General features: G+C 45.7%; 1 protein-coding gene and 1 pseudogene across 3 annotated transcripts; one reads left to right on the plus strand and one right to left on the minus strand.

Moving 5' to 3' along the window:
* Positions 1–7,346: 7,346 nt before the first annotated feature.
* A3GALT2 (alpha 1,3-galactosyltransferase 2) lies at positions 7,347–20,467 on the minus strand. 3 transcript variants are annotated; one of them, XM_012765351.3, is made up of 5 exons: positions 19,384–20,445; positions 12,477–12,560; positions 12,180–12,269; positions 11,775–11,912; positions 7,347–9,138 (listed from the first exon to the last, which is right to left on the minus strand). In XM_012765351.3, exons 1-5 carry the CDS (start codon positions 19,404–19,406, stop codon positions 8,451–8,453), a joined length of 1,023 nt encoding a protein of 340 aa, XP_012620805.1. In that variant the 5' UTR covers positions 19,407–20,445; the 3' UTR covers positions 7,347–8,450. The 3 variants fall into 3 exon arrangements, with proteins under 3 accessions (XP_012620805.1, XP_012620806.1, XP_075852487.1); XM_012765352.3 differs by lacking the exon at positions 11,775–11,912 and having other exon boundaries at positions 19,384–20,467; XM_075996372.1 differs by lacking the exon at positions 12,477–12,560 and having other exon boundaries at positions 19,384–20,452.
* On the plus strand, positions 12,821–12,944 carry LOC142869632 (uncharacterized; annotated as a pseudogene).
* Positions 20,468–20,995: the final 528 nt, after the last annotated feature.

Consider the following 20,995-nt stretch of genomic DNA (forward strand, 5'->3'; position numbering starts at 1 on the left):
TGTCCATCAACAGCACAAGGCTGCCCCTAGCCCAGGGCCTAGAAATTCCTGACGATCAGAAATTCCTTTATGGTCAGAAATGGCTGTTGCCTGATGAATCCTTTGCACTCCATGAACTTGCTAAGGGGAAGTCAGGGAAAGGGAGGCAAGTCATGTTTTCTGGAGCACGACAACAACCCCTGCAGGAGGGCAACTGGCACCCCCATTTTACATATGGGAAAACTGAGACCCAGCAGAGGCAAGGAACTTGCCCACAGACAGGGAGTTAGAAGAGGAGCTGGTTCACATCCAGACCTCATGGGCCCATGCTCAGCTCGCTGGTGGCCCAAGGGTTGTTAGGGTTGGCACACGTAGCACTTGGAATGATGCAGGATAAGATGAAGGACACACACTCTCCCACCTGAGGAAGTTATGCGCCAGCTCACAGCCAGCAAATAACCACCTATTCTTAGGCACACCTGGTCCGATCTCATCTCTAATCCCAACTCCAGACGGCCTTCCAGGTTTTGCTAATCTAATTTGGTTGGAGGCATTTCAAATTGCTTTTGACAGGAGAGATCTCTTATTGTGCATCATCAATAACCGAACCTACTTGTACAAATGATCATATTGTAAAAATCATATCAGTGTTGGACCAGGTAAATAGCCAGAATTGCTGCCCTGGCTGGGAACAGTGAAGGCTATTAAAAATGCAAAGTTCAGCCAGGCGCAGTGGCTCACACCTGTAATCCTAGCTAGCACTCTGGGGGGCCGAGGCCGGAGGATTGCTCAAGATTAGGAGTTCAAGACCAGTCTGAGCAAGAGTGGGACCCTCCCCCCCATCGCTACTAAAAATAGAAAGAAATTAATTGGACAACTAAAAATATATAGAAAAAATTAGCTGGACATTGGTGGCTCATGCCTGTAGTCCCAGCTACTCGGGAGGCTGAGGCAGGAGGATCGCTTGAGCTGAGGAGTTTGAGGTTGCTGTGAGGCTAGGCTAATGCCACGGCACTCTAGCCTGGGCAACTGAATGAGACTCTGTGTCAGAGAAAAAAAAAATGCAAGGTTGGAGAGAACACTACATAAAGGATTCAGAAGACCTGGAGTGAAATCCCAGTCTCTTAGGGGGCCTCAGTTTTCCTAACTGTGTGACAAAATCTCAGGAGCTTCTAGTGGCAACCTTCCCTATCTCCTCAGCTCTGTGACCACCTTCCCAGGAGGGTCTGACCACATCACAAACTCCTGTTCACAGCCTGTGTTTTTTCTGGTTGAGGATGAGGATCTGGACAGCAGCCATGGCTGCAGAAACTTACCTGCCAGATACTGTGGCCAAACTTAGCCCTACCATCCTGAGGCCAGAAAATGTCATTTTTGTGGATGTAGGAGAGAAAAAGGACATAAGGACAAGTTAGGAATGTCTAAATTAAGTTTTTAGAGAATTAAAGTTAGTTTTATTTAGAAGTCTTATCGAGGACTACAGACTGAGGGCTACAACAAGGGAACAGTCTTTTAGAGAGGTTTTATCAGACTGTTTTGATGTAGTATTTTTGTTCATAGTTTATATACAGGTAAAGATTTAGTATGTATAAAATTATACCTAAGTTTGGGTGTAAGATTGTACCTCGTTATAGTTTATAGAAGCATAATCACCCTGTCATACGTTATCTTATGTGTAGGAAAAGGCAAGGACTGGAGTCATTTTTTTTATTTTTTATTTTAATTTTTTTAGAGACTGGGTCTAGCTCTGTCACCCAGGCTGGAGTGCACCATAGTTCACTGCAGCCTTGAACTCCTGGGTTCAAACCATCCTTCTGCCTTAGCCTCCTGAGCAGCTGGGACTACAGGTGTGAGACACCATGCCCTGCTAATTTTTTATTATTTGTAGAGATGGGGTCTTACAATGTTGACCAGGCTGATCCCAAACTCCTGGCCTCAAGCACTTCTTCTCCCTCATTCCCTCAAAAGCAGGTCATTTATTTTTTAAGGAATGTAGTGACTCAGGCAAGAGAGAAGGGGGGGGCATGTTTCTTATTTTGTTTTGTCTTGAAAGTATCTTTCTTGAGAGCTAAATGTTTTCATAGAGTCAGAGACTTTGTGAAAGGATTTTGGCAAGTAAAAATGAACAAACATGGATTTTTGTGCTTGTTATTTTGCCTTATAAGTTTTTTCTTTTGGTAATAAATTATTTGGTGGCATTTATAAGATTAATGTTGGCTGTCTTCTATAGCTAGGAAGGGTCGTTTTTAGGAAGATCAATAGTCTTTAGTAGTAGTTGTAAAGAATGAGTATTAGGCCTGGCATGTATATTTGTCTATTTATTGAAAAACTTTGGATTGTATTTATTTTTTATTTAGTATTATTTGGTTTTTTTTAACATTGTCTTTTTTATATTTAATATATAAATTATAATAGGACTATTTTAGGATATTATAGATTATATATAGCAGTATATATTTAATAGTATTAAAGTGAGTTACAGATTGGAAAAATATAACTATTTAATAAAATTGGAATATATATTTGTTTATTAAATTATTATTTTTGTATTTATATTTATTAGGGTTTTTTCATGAAAAGTAATTTTGGACTAGAGGTGATTGAAAATGTTTTGTTTTTTGAGACAGGGTCTTGCTCTGTTGCATAGGCTAGAGGACAGTGTCATCATCATAGCTCACTGCAGCCTCGAACTCCTGGGCTCAAGTGATCCTCCTGCCTTGGCCTCACAAAGGCTCAAGTGATCCTCCTGCCTAGGATCACAGGTGTAAGCAACCACGCCCAGTCCTGAAAATATTTTTAGAGAGGAATTTAGTATAATAATTGTGAATGGCAAAAATTTAAAATAGTCATGGTTAAAATTTGATGCAAGTTTTTAATTGACAAGGAAATTTAGTTTTTGTTGTATGTAGTATTTAAAAATAATAACTAGAATTATGACTATGTCATATCAGGACTATTAGACTTTTATAATTTTACATAATTTTTAGAATATTTATATTAGTATATTCATATAAATATGATTATAGAAAATAGTATAATAAGTAAAATGACTGACAATGTATGCTTTTAGGAATTTATATGGTTTTTAGAATATTTATAGTTATATTAATAATATAACTATAAATATAAAAGAAATATCTAGTAGTATTTATTATTTGATAGTATCTTTCATATAATTTACTAAATAAGTTTAATTATTTAATATCTCTATAGGATGAGAGATATATTTTTTGAGGCTGCTTAGGGTCCCATGTGGAAAATTTTAAAGTTAATTTTAGGCCAAAAAGAGTTAATTTATAATTCTGATCTGGAGGAAATCTGTCAAAGATGTCAAAAGGTTTAAAATATTTGATTAGAATAGAATTATTGGTCATTGTGAAATAACATTTATGTATTTAATTATAGTAATAATTAAAAGACTGAAAAAGCAATATAGAAAGTTATATGGATGTAAAAATCTTTACCCTTTTAATGCTCAGTTTTTTTTAAGTAATCAAAAACCTAATAAAGACAAGATAACAATTATCTTGATAAAATATAAAATCTTTATTTTTTTCAGCCAGCTACCAAAAAGGTAAAGAAAAATCTCTTGTAGTGTCATTCTTTCTCTTTATGGGAAGTCTATGTAGATAAATCAGAAGTCCAACCTGCTAAAAAGAGCATTTGAATTGAATCAGACATGGGTATGTCCAGAAGAGTATGTCCAGAATTAGGAGTATATGTTATATGTTATAATGTAAACAAAAAAATTAGTAACTCGGCTAGGGAAATAGATGGCTGTTAGTAACAGTATGAAAGTTTTTTGGTTATAATTGAATAATTTAGACATATTAAGAGTGCCAAGAATATAGAATTAAGTTATACTGGAAGAAAATATTGTGTTTTTTAGACTTTTAAGGTAACTGTTTTAGTGTCAGGCTACAACAATAGAGTTAGAACCAAAGAAAAAAGTCACAGGAGTTGATGAAAGGTTGAAGGAGAGTGTTATCATCTTAGTCAAGCAAAAAAGATAAATCTTTTTAAGGAGAAAAGGAACAGAAGGCAATGATGTTTGGCTTGTAAATCATGTGTAGTGAGGTATAGGAAAAATAGATTTTTTGAGAGATAAATTTGAGAAGTTTTAGAAAGGAATATATTTTAGAATTAAAAATTAAAGTCTCTTGTAATTTTATTAAGAATAAATTAATTATTTTATGAAAACCTTGTTTTAATATAGACGACCAAAGTTTTAGTTTTGTATTCATGTATTTTTAATATTAAAGCTTAATTTTTAGAAACATAAATAATTTTTAAATTATAGTTAATTTTATATATAAAATTTTTTAATAATTTTTTTTCCTAGCCTGCCATTAAGCCAGAAAAGGATATTAATAAATTTTTTTATGAATCTTAGTATAAGTTATCTAAACCATTATGACTTGTTTGGATTTTTTGTTTTGTGTTATATTTTTTAAAAATTGGTCATTTTAGGAAAAAATTTATTATATATGATTTTTTTCATATAAAACTATTTTTAAAATAAAAAATTAATAGTATATCTTTATATTTATAATTTTTGTCTTTTTCTTATTTATTGGTGTTTAAAAATTTGTTTTGAAAATAATCTTTGAATAATCTCTGAATTAGGCAAAATTATTTTTTATAAAGAACATATGCCTTTTAATACTTTTTAAAATTAACTTTTTTGGTGTGTTATGTATGAGATTATATTAATCATATCTTAATTAGAAATTTTAATTCTTAGTAATCTTAAATTTTACTAAAAATCTAGGAAGAAAGTTTGAATTGTCTGTCACATATCAGTTTTATAGATGAGAATCATTCTATAATTAAAAAAATATTTTTATAACAATTTTTAAAAAGTGGAAATGACCCAAATATTTAATGAGTATCTATTATTTAACTTTAAGATTTTAAATGTTATGAAAAGTTTAAGTTTATATATATTATGAAAACTGAGGTATTAGACAAATGAAGTCATCATTTTAAGTTATTTTCCTGTTTTACTTTTATAGCTTGTAAATATCAGGTATTTAAGTAAGAATCTTAAAGTTAAATATACGGGTATTTTTGTTGGTAACTTAGAAGATATAACTGTTTGTATTAAATTAACAATGTTAAATTCATCTTTATTACAAATTATATAAACAAAGATTATTTTGTTTTGAGCTGTATTTATAGCTTTACAACTTTTTTTTTTTTTTTTTGAGACAGTCTCGCTTTGTTGCCCAGGCTAGAGTGAGTGCCGTGGCATCAGCCTAGCTCACAGCAACCTCAAACTCCTGGGCTTGAGTGATCCTTCTGCCTCAGCCTCCCGAGTAGCTGGGACTACAGGCATGTGCCACCATGCCCGGCTAATTTTTTTTTTTATATATATATATATCAGTTGGCCAATTAATTTCTTTCTATTTATAGTAGAGACGGGGTCTCGCTCTAGCTCAGGCTGGTTTTGAACTCCTGACCTTGAGCAATCCGCCCGCCTCGGCCTCCCAGAGAGCTAGGATTACAGGCGTGAGCCACCGCGCCCGGCCAGCTTTACAACTTTTAATGTCAAGTTCTGACAGCTCAAAGTATCGAGTAGAGAGAAATATAAAATTGTCTGACCAGTAAACCTAAGCAAAAAGATATATTGACAATTTAAGATATTTTTATTTTTATTTTATCAATAATTTTAAAGCCAGCTTATTTATTAAAGTTTATTTAAGTCAAATGAACTTCAAAAATATTTCAGCTTATTAATTTATGAGCGCTCATTATTTTATGTTACTTTGGTATTACGTAGATACAACATATGTGTGTATATATATATATACACATTTAAAAATAAATATATACATATACACACACACAAATGAAGATCTTATAGCTGTTATTTTAGAAGTTTAGTGATGAGATAGTAATATAGCCTCACTGGCTTATAAAAGATGGTTGGATTCAAAGTATTTTTGACAAAATTGGGAACTGTTTATATGGCTACACTTTATTTGTCCTGAAGGTAATCTTATGAAGGCTATGGAGCAAAATTTTGGATAAAGTATTAAATAGTTTTAATGACAGTTTGATTTAAAAACCTCTTTTGCTCTTTTTTTTTCCCTTCAGTTTTAAGTGAGCGTAGGGTTATATCTTTAATGTTTACATTTTAGCTACAACTGGCTGAATTGTGTAAGAAAAATAAAATCTCTAAGTAGCCTTGAAGTAGTAACACCATTAAGTAGTCAGTTTTATCTTACAACCAGTAGAAAAGACTGCAGATTTAAAATAGGCAGAAAAAAAAAAAAATAGGGAGATGGAGAACTTATAAGACTCTACATGTTAACTCCATATTGTAGGTTTTTTGAATAATGATCATTTGAGTTTTGAATTTTTCTTGATGTAATTTGTCTATCAATTTAAAAATGTGTACAGGAACAGGCCATAACATATAGTTTGCTGAAGTCCTAACAAATCTGGCATGCCTTCATGTCTGAGAATCCCATTTTTGGCCATTATAGTGTTAAATCTCTTTTAGTAAACTCCCATCCGGGGAGATACTTGCAAGCAGAGGCTCATATGTGTTATCCATGAAGCCTGGGGAGCACTGACTGAAGGTTGGTTGTCTGGCATCCCTGTGGTTTCAGTTTCGGATGATTTATTTCCCATCGTGAGAGCCTTGTTTATGGAGTCCAGTTGAAAGGGAAAGAAAGCGCTGTCACAACCTAGCCAATCAGACAGCCTCACACATCTGTTCCTTCCTAGCATCTTTCAAGCAGGATTCCTCTTCTTGAGAAACAAAATTCTCCAGGAAGGACTTATCCTTTCCTCAAGGAGTGAGAGCAACTAGCTGATTAAAAACTCAAGACGGTCAACCAAGTGGGAGGCCCGAGACTCAGGAGAAACTCACCCAGTTTGCAACCTTTGGGGAGCTGGAGGGGCTCAAAGGGTAGGTGCTGGCACCAAGGATCTGGGTCCCCAAAATGTTTTGGACAACCCTTGACAGTCTGCTCTGGATCCCTTTGTGGTTGCCATGATTGTCTATTAAAGAAAAAAAAAAATCAAGCTTTTTTTGAGTCAGAGTCTCACTCTGTTGCCCGGGCTAGAGTGCCGTGGTGTCAGCCTAGCTCACAGCAACCTCAAACTCTGGGCTCAAGCAATCCTCCTGCCTCAGCCTCTCGAGTAACTGGGACTACAGACATGAGCCACCATGCCTGGCTAATTTTTTCTATATATTTTTAGTTGGCCAATTAATTTCTTTCTATTTTTGGTAGAGACGGGGTCTTGTTCTTGCTCAGGCTGGTTTTGAACTCCTGACCTTCAGCGATCCACCCACCTCGGTCTCCCAGAGTGTTAGGATGACAGGCGTGAACCACCACGCCAGGCCAGAATCAAGCTTTTAAAGAACTTACGTTGGTTTTATTTAGATGTCTTACTGAGGACTACAGACTGAAGTCTACAGCCCGGTACCAGCCTTTACAGAGGTTCTAGTGGACTGTTTTAATGCAGTATTTTAGCTTACAGTTTATATATAGGTGGTGGAGATTTAGAGTACATCTGGTTATAGTTTAGAAAAGCATCACCACCAACTTCCTCAGACGTATGTGGAGGAAAAGGCCAGGATGAATGCAGTCGTAGGAAGCCCTGTGCTCTAAACTGTTTTGTCTTCAAAGCATCTTTCTGGAAAGCTGTTCGTGGTCTCAGAGTCACACGCTTTGTGAAATGCCGCTGGCAAGCAGAGATGAGCAGTCGGTGGCTTCTTACGTTTGCTATTTTGTCTCACAGGAACAATTTATGACAACATGATTCAAATAAGTATAAACTATGCTTATGGGTAGGGGAGGTAAAAAGGCAGAGCTCATGGCGAGGCCACCTGTGTTCCTCCCTGTGGCTCAGGCCCAGAGGCAGCTGTAAGTGCCCAAGGGGCCAGTCCTGGATCTCCAACTGCCAGGGTTACATAGTCTGTGTCCTTGGGTGGTTATATTTTTACCTACCCTGCCTCTTTATGCCTCAGTCTCCTTATTAAAAAAAGGAGGGGTGGGAGAGACTAAAATATCTCTCCAAGAGGCAGTAAGGCCAGAGGTGAAAGGTCTATAGACTGCTTGTACCAGGCACTGTTGCAGTTGTGCTTCAGCCACTGTTGACAGTGTGGGAAGGGTTGGCTAACGCCCATAACATAAACAAAATTTAAAAATAAAAAATTATAAAGTGAAGGAGGGGATTTTTCTCTTCAAGTATGAGGCTCCCAAGGCTAGGACCTCCTCCTCCCACTCACACAGACGGGCACACAAGGGAGCGAGTAGGGCTTTTTTCTACCAATATCTCTCTGCCCCCCAAAGTGCCATGCCGCTTCAGAAGGGACTTCGACTGGCTTCAGGATCTCCGTCCTGTGGCCACGGCCGGTGGGAACGGCCCTGGCGCTGGGCCCGAGAGGCGGGGAGGGCCAGGCGCCAGCTGAGGCCGGGCTCTGTCCTGGGCGCGCCGAGGCCCGGGCGGCGGCGCTAGTCCCGCAGCAGGTGGTACTCCTTGGGTGCCCAGAGCAGGCGCGGGCGGCGGATCTCGGCCCGCCGGCCGATTTCCGGGCTCCAGCAGAACTCGGGCGACAGCACCTTGGCGGGCTTGTGCAGCCAGAAGAACTTGTTGAGGTGGCTCTCGTCGTGCCAGCGCGCCTCCAGGCCGCGCGCGCGGTCCCGCCGCAGGCCCTGCGCGCAGTGCGCCGTCAGCTCGCGCAGCGCCGCCACGCTGCCCCCGAACACGGCCGCGTGGTAGTAGAAGTCGCCCTCGCCCGGCGCCAGCGCGGCGGCCGAGCGCCCGTCGCGCTCGAAGGGCAGCAGCAGGCGCGGCCAGTGGTAGTGCCAGGCGTGCAGCTGCGCCACCGACTCGGCCAGCGCCTCGGGCCCGAAGGCGCCGCTGAAGTGCTGGTCCACGTCCATGCAGAACACGAAGCTCGCCTCGCGGCCCAGCCGCCCGCCCAGCGCCGCGTGCAGCGTGCGCATGCGCCCCATGCACACGTCCTGCCAGCGCCCCTCACGCGCCACTAGCTCCACGCGCAGCCGGCGGCCCGGGCCCAGCGCCACGCGCGGCACGGCGGCCGGCCGCTCGGTGAACACGTAGTACACCACGCGCTGGCCCACCATGAAGTGCTGCTCGGCCGTCTCCAGGAAGCGCGCCAGGTACTTCTCCAGGTACCTGCCAGGCGGGGCGGGCGGCACGGTCAGCCTGAAAGCGGCGCCCCGCGCGGCGTGGCCGCCCCTCCCTCACCCCTTCATGCCGCCCGGTGCTCCCCATGCCAGTCCGTGGGACTGCGGAACCTTCCAGTCCTGGAATCGTTCAGCTTTGGGGAGGGTCGGGTTAAAGATGCTTGCCACACTTGCGCTGTGCTGGCCCTGTGAGGGACTGGCAGCAGTCGTCTCTTTAGAGCTCTGCCATGATGTGAGGAAGCCCAACCTAGCAGTGAGGAAGAGGGGCCCCACCAGTTTTCAGCAGTTGGTCTCCCATTTGAGACCTAGGCATTTGGGACCGGTGGGGAGCCCTTCCTGCTGAATCCTGTCTGAATTCCCGACTCACAAAATTATTGTGTGAGCTATAATTATAAGTTGTTTTAAGTCACTGGGTTTGTTTCTTTATCCAGATAACCAGACTGCTTGGAATACTGGACACTTTATATTAACAGACCTCGAGATTAAATAGTAATAACGCCTAATATTGTGAACATTTATCATGTGGCAGACACAGTTGAGTCTGTGTGTTATCTCATTTAAAGAGCTTCAGTAACTTGTACAAGTATGCACAGTGGTAGAGCCAGGATTTGAACCAGCTTGGCATTGGATCCTGTACCTTTACTCACAGTTTGCTCCATTTCTGGTGGAACTGTGGGAAACGAATCAGAGACCTAGGAAATAGCATCCCAGGGTGTTGGACTCATACCATCTTGGAACTCAAGATCCTGGAATTTCTTTTCCTTGAGACCCTGACCCCTAGGACTGATGCAGAAACACCCTACTCGGTATGCATAATGGAAGTGGAGGCATCAAGGCCCTGGGAGAGGCCAAGGCCCCAAGTGGCTTACTGTGAATAGTTCTGCCCATCTGGTCCATGGGTCATTCTTGGCCCTGTTTGCCCCCTTGCCTTTCTTTTTCTTTTCTTTTCTTTCTTTCTTTCTTTTTTTTTTTTTTTTTGTTGAGACAGAGTCTCGCTTTGTTGCCCAGGCTAGAGTGAGTGCCATGGTGTCAGCCTAGCTCACAGCAACCTCAAATTCCTGGGCTCAAGCGATCCTGCTGCCTCAGCCTCCCGAGTAGCTGGGACTACAGGCATGCACCACCATGCCCGGCTAATTTTTTCTATATATATTAGTTGGCCAATTAATTTCTTTCTATTTATAGTAGAGACGGGGTCTCACTCTTGCTCAGGCTGGTTTCGAACTCCTGACCTCGAGCAATCCGCCCGCCTCAGCCTCCCAGAGTGCTAGGATTACAGGCGTGAGCCACCACGCCCGGCCGCCCCCTTGCCTTTCAACAGCCCTCCTGGGGTGTAGGGACAGACTTGGAGGAGCCTTGAACAGTTGTCTGGGGTATCTGATAACAAAATTCCCTCCCCAGAGTTTCCAGTATCTCTTCCTGGATGGGAAGCTCTTACTGCCTTCCCAAAGCAGTCTATTCCATTATTAGGAATGCTTCCTTTAATTACCCTGAACTTTGTTCTCTGTATCTTGGGGGATGTAGGATCTGATTGCCACACTAGGCCAGGAGTCCCTTTTGCATCACTTGTGGCAGGTGGACACCTGGCTTGGACACCCCGTCCCGTCTATAATGGGGAGGTCAATGCCCCTTCCATTTCTTCTGCACACCTAGAAGCCCATCCATTGCCCGGGTGCCTCGGTCCTGTGATTGCCCTCTCTGCAGTGGTTCTGTCCTCCTCCCTCCTTCATCACCTGCTCGCATGGCCACTTCCTTGACTTGGTCATACCAGTGTCTGTCCCACTCTGTGAGGACTACATCCTTCTGTTCTCATTTGTTTTTTTGTTTGTTTTGGGGGCCATTGAGGCCCATGAAGGTCCAGGAGTGGGACTGCAGAGGGTATTCGGGCCACTGGCCCTAGCCTAGCCATCCAGGCTGCTGTTGCTGGGGTCTGGGGCCCAGAGCCTTGGTGGTGCTTGCTCTGGTGCTGTGACCTCATCCTTCTAGCTCACTTACTCTGATTACTGCCTCTCTCCCTTCCCCACAAACAGTCCTCCCTCACTGAGTCCTCTAATCTGGCGACCCTGCCACTCTCTCAGTGTCTGTCACCCTCTTCTCTTTATTTCCCTCTTTACCCAGTTTGGATTCACTCCCTTGAAAAACTCCTCAGCTCCCCAGTCCCTCTCCCTCCATCAGGCATGCTTGGCACCCCCAATTCCCACTATGTGCCTGCACCTTAGCCCCTGACCTCCAGTGGGCACTTACTGCAGAAGATCATCCCTGTACTTACGCAGTCACTCGCCCTCTCTTGTCATCACTCTCACTTGAAAGACTTCATGATTTTCTCACCACAAACCCAGTGTCTCCAGATGGACCAGCTCCAGCCCCTGGGCAGCCCCTTCTAGACATGGTTCTGACCCCCTGGCTACCTGTGTTGGGTGGGCTGTATGTTGCTAGTGTCCAGGGAGGCGGAGAAGGGTGGTCCTGTGCTCACCGTGAGTGCCTGGGACAAGGGGTACTGTCCTCTTGCTTCACTTTGAGATCCGATGGCACAGGGCACAGGGGAACAGAGTGCCCCACTTCCTACATCACATGCATACACCTCCCACTCCCTGCCTGGGCAGCACCACTCCCCTACCCAGGCCTTACCTGCCTATAGCAAAGACAGTCAGCCCAATGGTGAGGTTCTTCTGTCCAGCCTTTTTCTGGACCACATCTGGGTCGAAGGTGCCATCCCAAATAATGGGAGCCCCCCAGGAGGTACACGTCAGGACTTCAGGCCGGGCCCTGGCCAGGGTAGGGATGGGAGACAGCTCCATTCATCTGCCCACTTGGTGCATGCTCACTGCCACCTTCATTCCTTCTTCCACCCACAGATGGATCAGTCCCTGTCCCTAGAAGCCCTTAGCTTAGAACAACAGTTAGAGGACTGGACAATGTGTGGCCTGATGGGGCTGCTGGGGTTGACGGGCAGAGCGCCTGGCTCTGCTGGGGTGGGGCAGAACTCTGTAGGGTTGGGGGTGCTCTCAGAGTGGGAGGGATGGTAGCTCTTACCAGGGACGCAGGACACCTGTGAAGTTGTCTCTCAGCAAGGACATTGTGGCCGCTGGGCAGACGCCCATGGGGATGAGAACTTCCAGATGCCTGTGGGGTGGGGACAGAAATGAGGGATGGGTCGGCCTGCTCAGGAGCCTTCTTGCTGTGCTCCTTACAAGGAGGGAGAGCCCACGAGGACATGTGCCCCAGCCGAGCTAGCCACCACCCTTCATCCCTCGGGAGGCACTCGGAAAGACTCACTTTAACCCTGACCCTGGTGGTCCCACCTCAAGGGCTGGGGGAAGTGGCTTGTACCTGACACTAGGGAGCCCATACAGGAGTAGGCCTAAGAGGCCAAGTGCAAGTAGGATCCGTCGCCAGAAGATTCTCTTCCAGGCCCTGAGGGGAAAGGCATTTGTTTATATCTATCCACACTTATTTATATGTACATGTATATGAGAAATTATTTGTATAATTTTAACGTTTCATTTTATTTGCCTTTTTAAATGAGAATATATTCTATTCACATGGTACAGACATTCAGAGGGATAAAAGAGTATACACGTGAAAAGTATTTTCTGTTTCTGCTGACTGGTTCCTCTGCATGGAGGCAGCTGGTGTTACCAGTTTTTGTGTGTCCTTCAAGAGATGGTTTACACATTGCTTCTTGGCTTTTGGGCTAAGATCAAGTGTAGTATCTGTTCTTATCAATTGAATATCTGATATGTCCTAAAATTTAAAAAATTTAACAACAATGGTTTATGCATACACAGGCAAATTCTTTCTCTCTCTCTCTTCGTCTTTCTTTGTTGCCCCCACAAATGGCAGCACAGTGGACAAGCCATTCTGCAGTTTTCCTTTTTCAGTGACCATTACATCTATGAGGCTAGTCCATCTTGGTACTTAAGGAACATCCTTCCCCTTTTGTCCAGCTGCCACTGACTGGAGAAGGCATAATTTGCCTGGCCAGGGCCCTGAGGATGAGCATCTAGATGGCCAGTCCTTTGCTTTCCTCAGCAATGCTGCAGGGCATGACTTTGGGCACGTTTAGGGGCAGTAACCTTGTGGGTTGGGGTGCTTAGCCTGGATGGGGGGGTGAGACTGACCTCGGCCCGGAGGAGAAGGCCAGGGGAGGGTGCAGAGGTGTTTGTGGGTTTATAACTGGGGATTGAGAGCTGCCTGGGTCTTAGAGACTAGTCTCGGGGCTGGCTGTAGTCAGAGACCACGTGTCTGTGGTGGCTCTAGTCACTGGGCCGGTGAGTTCCTCCATTCCTGGCTCAGAGGATGTGGGCTTTGGGATTTGTCCATGGTTAGTTAGTTGTTTTCCAGGAAGGGCCCCAAGTGTTGAGAATTTTGACGAGCTCCTCCTGGGGGGCATTCTCCCCTCTTCTGCTGTGTGCCCACATCTCTAGTGACACAGGAACCATGTGTAGGGAGCACAGACACTGGGGCCACATTCCTGGGTTTGAATCCCAGCTCCAACACTCATTAGCTGTCTGGCCTTGGGCAAGGTCAGTCTCCTCATCTGTAAGATGGGGATAATGAGAATACCAGCCTCCTAGGGCTGTCATGGGCATTGAGTAACACAGCTAAGTGACTAGAACAGGCTTTGCCCATTGTTCTTGTGGGCTCACTAAACTTCAGCTTTTGCTGCTGCTGCTGCTGCTGCTGCTGCTCCTTTTTCCTGAACACACTTCATTGTCCCCCGGGCAAACTCTTAGCTCTACTTGCTGCCTGACAAATCCTTCCAAAGTCTGGCTCCCCTGGTCTCCTTTTTGAAATCTGCTTGCCTCAAACCCTCCTGCCCCAGCCTTGTCTGCTACCCTGTAACCATTCCTCACTGGGTGTAACTAGAAAAGAGCTCTGAGACCTACCTTGCAGGGGGGTGTGTGTGCCCATGTCCACCTGGGCACATCTCAGCACATAGCACCTCATTCTCTTCACTCAGCCAAGCCAGAAACCCAGCCCCACCCCAACCATCCCCTCCCCCACCCACCGTCTGCCACCAGCCCCCAGGTTGGACTGACTTGGCCTCCTTGATCTCTGCCCCTCCTCCTCCCTGCAGCCCCAGTGACTCCCATGGTGACACTGGCCTGCTTGTCTGTCACCAGGACCATTGCAGTAGATCCCTTCCTGCTTCTGCTCAGTCCCTACACATCCCCAGAATCATCTTGCCTTAACAGTTCCCATGTCACACAGACAGGTGAATCCCCAAAGAAGAAATACATTCAGTATTCAAACATATGGAAAAATGTTCACTCTCACCAGTAATCAAAGACATACAAATTAGAACATGGTGGTATGTTTTGCCTATAAAATGAGCACTTAAAAAAAAGCTGTAATGAAAATAGCCAGGCTGCAAGAGCACAGTGAGCTAGGCACTCTTACACTTGTGGTGGGAGTGTGGTTGCCACAGCCCTTTGGAAAGCTACTTAGCTATGGAAATTGAAAGCTTTCGATATTCATCCTGTTTGATTCAGTAATTCCCAACTTCTGGGACTATGTTCAAAGGAGATAATCTTCAGTGGGAAAAGTTTATATATCGAGATGTTCGACATGTATCAAGCACTATGCCAGGTCATAGAATTTTTTTTTTTTGAGACAAAGTCTTTTTCTGTTTCCCTGGGTAGGGAGCCACAGCTTACAGCAACCTCAAACTACAGGGCTCAAGCAATCCTACTGCTTCAGCCTACTGAGTAGCTGGGACTATAGGTGTGCACCACCATGCCTGGCTAATCTTTCTATTTTTAGTAGAGATGGGGTCTCACTCTCGTTCAGGCTGGTCTTGGAACTTCTGAACTCAAGCAGTCCTCCAGCCTTAGCCTCCCAGAGTGCTAGGATTATAGGTGTGAGCCACTGCACCTGGCCCAGGTCTTGGATTTCAAGGTGAATGAGACACAGACTTTGTCCTCAGGGTGTGAAGTCAAGGAGACATGGGTGTGGGTGAGGGAATTACTCTCAAGCCACACTGAAAACAGATGAATGGACAGTTGGGGAGGAAGTCAGGAGGCTTTCTGGAGGAGGTGACCTCTGAGGTAGGACCTGGAGAATTAGAAGTGATCCAGGCAAAGAAGTCAGTGGAGGGGAAAGAAGGACCATGAAAAGGAAACAACAATGTGCAAAAAAATGAGGAAGTGCAATGTGCAAAAAAATGAGAAAGCTTGGAATGTACCCTCTAGGGGTGGAGTGTAGAGTGCGATGGGGGTGGGGAGAGGCGAGGCTGCAGAGGTGAGCCGGGACCAGGGCACCCAGGGCCTGCAGTCCAGCCTCAGGGGTTTGGGCTTCATCTCCAAGGCCATGGGGAGTCCTGAAAGGTGTTTCCTCCAGGAAGTGACACAGTCACATTTTTGTCTGAAAAAAACCAGAAGTACCTCCAGCTGAACTGTTGAGCCTGACTCTGGTGGGGTGGGAGGGAGGGCACGATGGAGGCAGGAAGAGGAGTTAGGGGCCAGGGTGCCAGCCCATGGGAGCTACCGGGGCATGAACCAGGGTGTTGGTGGCTGAGTGGGGAGGAATAGGTGGAGTAGGGCTGTTGGGGCGTGGGGGAGGATGGGCAGGACTTGGCCATTGATGAGAGGGACAGGGCCGGAGGACTGGAAATCCCTGGTTGTCTGGCAGGAGGTAGGGGCTGGAGCCCAAAGGTGGGCAGGGACATTACATCATGGGAGAGGGAGACCCAGTGGGTAGAGGTGCAGGGGTGGAGGAGGGTTGGGGCGACTCCAGAAGTTTGGCTGTGAGGTCTAAGACAGGATAGAAACTGGAGGCGGCAGGGGGTTGGGATTGATGGAGGTGTGTTTGTTTCTGAAGGGTCTGGCTTAATAAACTTGTTATGAAGACTCTGCATTCATGTGGAAAAATGGTTACACAGGAACATTATAGGGAAAAAAGCAGGATCTAAAATCGATGTGCACCATGATCATAGTTTATCAAGAATAAAAATATGCGTTAGAAAATAAGTCTAGAAGGAAACACTTAAGTGTGCAATAAGATTACAGTAGAGTTTTTCTTTATTTTTCTCTCCAGTTGTCTATGATGTACTTATATTGCTTTTTTTAATAAAGGAAAATTTCAAAGTTAGTAATTTACCAGAAACCCAAGTTGTTTTATGACTTCCTGCTGACTGCAGGACAAAGACCCATCTCCTAGCCATGCCTAAGAAGCCTTCCAGATCTGTCCCCTCCACTGTAGCCTTGTCAGTGCTCACCGGCCCCTGGCCCAGTTTTCCTGCCTCTGGGAATGGCGACTCCACAGTGATCAGTCCAAGGATGGTCCCATAGCACCGTGTGAAAAGCAAATGGATATAAACAGCCTCAAGTTCATCAGTTGGGAACTGGATGAATGAATTATGCGTATCTATGGCAGGTTGAGTATCTCATTAATGCTTGAGACCAGAAGTGTTTTGGATTTTTTCAGATTTTGAAACATTTGCATTATACTTAACATCCAAACGTCCCTAATCTCAAAATCTGAAATCTGAAATGTTCCAGTGAGCATTTCCTCTGAATGTTCTGTTGGCACTCAAAGAGTTTTGGATTTTAAAGTGTTTCGGATTTCAGATTTTTGGATTAGAGATACTCAACCTGTACCATAGAGATCAAGGTGAACATTAAAAAGCATGAGATAGTTTTATATGTACTCTCTGAAAACAGACCCTAATCAGTGGAAAAGGGAGTAACATCACCAGTATGTGGAGGCCAGCTGTGCCTGTGGGAGGGAGAGCTCCTAACCTGTGTCCCTGTTTACAGTCATGTATGTCCGTAAAATACAGTCACATGTTTTATGTGTAGGAAGAGATCTGGAATAGTATTATCCAATAGAAATATGTGAGCCACATAAGTAATTTAAAATTTTCTAGTAGCCACATTTAAAAAGTGAAAAGAGACAGGTGTAATTTGAGACATGTTGGGTTAAATAAAAATATTGTTAAAGTTAATTGGTTTTAATTTTTCAATCTGTATACCTATGAGTCCTTCCTGACTCCTCTGAGTCCTGACACGCACCCACCAGCAATCCCTGTGGGTGCTGCCCACACCCAGCCTCCTCTCCTTCTGCTCCAGGCCACTATGTCCCTCACCTGGACAGCCTTCCCAGCTCCCCACCAGCCTCCTGCTTCTGCTCTTGCCCCTGCAGCTGCTGACGTGCATGCGAACACTGCCCTCCCCTCTTCAAGGCCTCCCTTCTCACTGCTCTTAGAGCCTAACTCACGCCCTGGACTCTAGTCTGCTCAGCTCCGTGGCTTCTGGCCTCTGCCACCTCCTGTCTCATCCCGCCGCTCTGCCCCTTCACAAGGCCGCCTGGCCTTCCAGCTCACCTCTGCAAGGCTTGTCCTCTCATCGTTCTAGTCTCAGTTACACATGTCCATCCTTCACCCTGCACCATGAAGTTTCCTAAGCTAGCAACGACTGTTTCCTTCCATTCTATATGTAGATTGTGCCTTTCCTGTCATCTACCAGCAAGCTCTGAATCATTCTGCAGTGCCAGCTTGCTCTTGTGTGGCACCTTGCTTGACATCCCCTTCCACTCCCTCCCCTAGTTTGCGCCTCTGTACCTCTTCCAGACCTCTCCTCCCGTCCTTGGAGACTCTCTACCCTGCCGCTAGGCTGTGAGTTTCTTTGTTTTAGTAGACTTTGTATTCTTGGTGCCAAATCCCAGAGCCTGCCTTGTAATTCATAGTATTAATAATTATTTGTTCATAAACTGTAACCCAGCCACAAAAAAAAAAAAAAAGAAAAAGAAAAAAGAAAAAAAAAATAATTATTTGTTCAGTAAATGAATGGAGCAATGAATGGGTCTTTGTCTTCATTCTCTTTTCTAAACTGTTACTTCTTTGCTTAAAACCCCATTTTCTTCAGGATTAAGTCTGCATTCCTTATTAATAATCCCAGACACCTACTGAGCCAGACATTTTGCCAAGTGTTTTATGTGCCTGTCTCATTGAGGTCTGACCACAGTCCCTTGAAGGAGATGCTGATTATCTCTACTGTATAAATGAGGAAACTGAAGCTCAGAAAGGTTAAACCACTTGCTCAGGGGTGCACAGTTGGTCAGTGGTGGGGCAAGCTTTGGGCAGGTCTGTCTGACTCCTGAGCCAGAACTTCCAGCGTGGATGGCATTTGGGCTCCTTTTGACCTGGCCCCAGCTCAGCCTTGAGGCTCCTCTTCCAAGGGTCCCAGCCTTGCTAGTTTTCGCTATAGGCTTGGCTTTTCCCAGGTCACCTCACGTTTCCAGCCGGTCACTGTCTATGCTGCAAGAGGCCTCCCCCTCCCCGCTCCATCTTCACTTCCTGTCCGAGCCAGGGCTGGCAACAGCTGGGGTTTTCCGGCTCCTGGAAGCCCCGTCAAAGCTGATACTGGCAGCTGGCATGATTGCCTCGGGGGTGCACTCTGGGGATGCAGGGCACTATGCAGGGGCTACAGGGCAGGAAAAGGCTGGAGGGGCCTCTGCCTGCCCTTGGTGGCTGCTCCAACCCTCTGCACCAGCCCCCTCCCAACCAGGGTAGGGCAGGCCGATACTTATCTCAGGCACTGGGCCGCAGCCAGGCAGAGCTAGTCCTGGGTGGCTCAGACAAGCTCCAGTGATCAGATCCGAGAGGGTGTGGAGACCCAGGCCTGGGGTAGGGACCCACCAGCTCCTCCTGCCCCTTTCCGTAGCCCAGTCTGGAAGCCCTCAGTCTATGGAGGCCCCTGCCTGGCCCACCCCCCACATTCCTTGAGTAGATATTTCCAGAAGGACCCAGTCCCACCCCAGCTCTACCTGGAGAAGGTGGGCCCTTAAGCCCCACACTGTGCCCTGCTCCCCACTCTCCTTGCTTTTAAGAAAAGGTTAAAGATCAGCCATTGGTTCTTAAGGGGGAACAAGTTTCCAGTCCTGGGCGGTCAGCCCCAGTGGGGATAGAGAGAGCTCTGAGTTCCAGTGGGGAAGGAACGTGCCTTGGGCCTTTGCTTTGTGGCTCGCTAAGGGGGTTTAGAGGAAGCAGGAGGAGTCCAGCTTTCATCAGCTACAAGATCTCCTGGGGTACGGCCTCCCCCACCTCAGTATCCATCTGCACAGACTATCCGTCTTTCTACTCCTTGGACGACGTCCCCTCTGTGAGTCACCTTTTCCCAGGACCTGTACTTTTCTCTGTACTCAGCTAGTACTCAGTGGCTAGCTTTGGTACCTCCCGTTTGGACTGTTTTGGCCACCAGACCGGACCCCTCTTAAGTCAACAGTCCCCACTCACCCGAGTCCCTCTTTGAGAGCCATTATCGAGAGGCTGATAGGACAGACTGCAACGAACTCTCTCAGCTCAGAGCCAGGGAGGAAATGGCCTCTTGCTCGAGAAGCGGCAAAGCAGCTCCTGCCCGCTGTGTCAGGAACCACCCTCACAGGAGCGAGCAGGGATGGACTGTCTGAGAGGGACCTGCCCGGGGCGGGCCCTCCTGGAGGAAACTGGCCCCAGGTGCCCGTGGGGCTGGCAGCCCCTTTGGGACCAATCACCTGGAAGAGGGTGGATCTGAGTAGGCCAGCTCTGGTTGGCTGGAGGGAGTGTTTTTGTGTAGACTCCTCGCCCTTCCCCAGGGGTCAGGGTATGGTGTTTGCCACCCAAGGGAAACCTGGTTCTGCACAGAGCCTCAGCTCAGGCTGAGCTGCAGGGCACTGGGCACTTGATTGTGACCTTGGACAGTTCGCCACATGGAGTCCTTTACCTCCTCAGTAAAATGGTGTACATACACCAGTCCCCAGGAGAGTGTGAGATCACGGATGTGGAGCAGTTCTGGAAAGTTTACTCTGGGCAGCATTTTTAAAAGTGAGCTGCGACCCATCAGAGGGCTGTGAAATCAGATTAGTGGATTGCGACCAAGATTTAAGAGTATGAACAGGAAGAGAAGTGAAAAGAAAATATCGGAATGTATTGTGTATAAGGGTAGGTTTTGTTTCATGAAATCTTTCCATTAATATATATTTAAGTGTGTATACAAGGTTGGGAAATATTTTTCAAAACGGTCACAATTGGTGTGGTGGCTCACACCTGTAATTTTAGCACTTAGGGTGGCTAAGGTGGGAGGGTTGCTTGAGGCTAGGAGTTCAAGACCAGCCTGAGCAAGAGTGAGACCACCTCTACCCCAATCTCTACAAAAAATAGAGAAAAAATTTAGCCGGGCGTGTTGGTACGTACCTGTAGTCCCAGCTACTCAGGAGGCTGAGGTGGAAGGATCATTTGAGCCCAGGAGTTCAAGGTTGCAGTGACCTGTGATGAGGCCACTGTACTCCAGTCTGGGCCACAGAGCAAGACTGTCTGGGGGTGGGGAGGGAACTGGGTCATGATCAAAAAGCATTTGCAGGCCAGGCGCGGTGGCTCACGCCTGTAATCCTAGCTCTCTGGGAGGCTGAGGCGGCTGGATTGCTCGAGGTTGGGAGTTCGAAACCAGCCTGAGCAAGAGCGAGACCCGTCTCTACTATAAATAGAAAGAAACTAATTGGCCAACTAACATATATAAAAAAATTAGCCGGGCATGGTGGCTCATGCCTGTAGTCCCAGCTACTTGGGAGGCTGAGACAGAAGGATCGCTTGAGCCCAGGAGTTTGAGGTTGCTGTGAGCTAGGCTGACGCCATGGCACTCACTCTAGCCTAGGCAACAAAGCGAGACTCTGTCTCAAAAAAAAAAACAAAAACAAAAACAAAAAACAAAAAGCATTTGCAAAATTCTGTGTAAAATGTAAATGATAGGAGCAAATTTATTTTTAAGGACATACCCTTCAAACTTGGAATAGGTTGGGACTTTTCAAATAAAGTAAAGAACATGGATACTTACTTATCTGTGAGTTGGAGTGGTTTTGCTTCCCTCCCTCTT

The sequence above is a fragment of the Microcebus murinus genome, chromosome 2 (assembly GCF_040939455.1).
Source record: "Microcebus murinus isolate Inina chromosome 2, M.murinus_Inina_mat1.0, whole genome shotgun sequence".
Lineage (NCBI taxonomy): Eukaryota > Metazoa > Chordata > Mammalia > Primates > Cheirogaleidae > Microcebus > Microcebus murinus.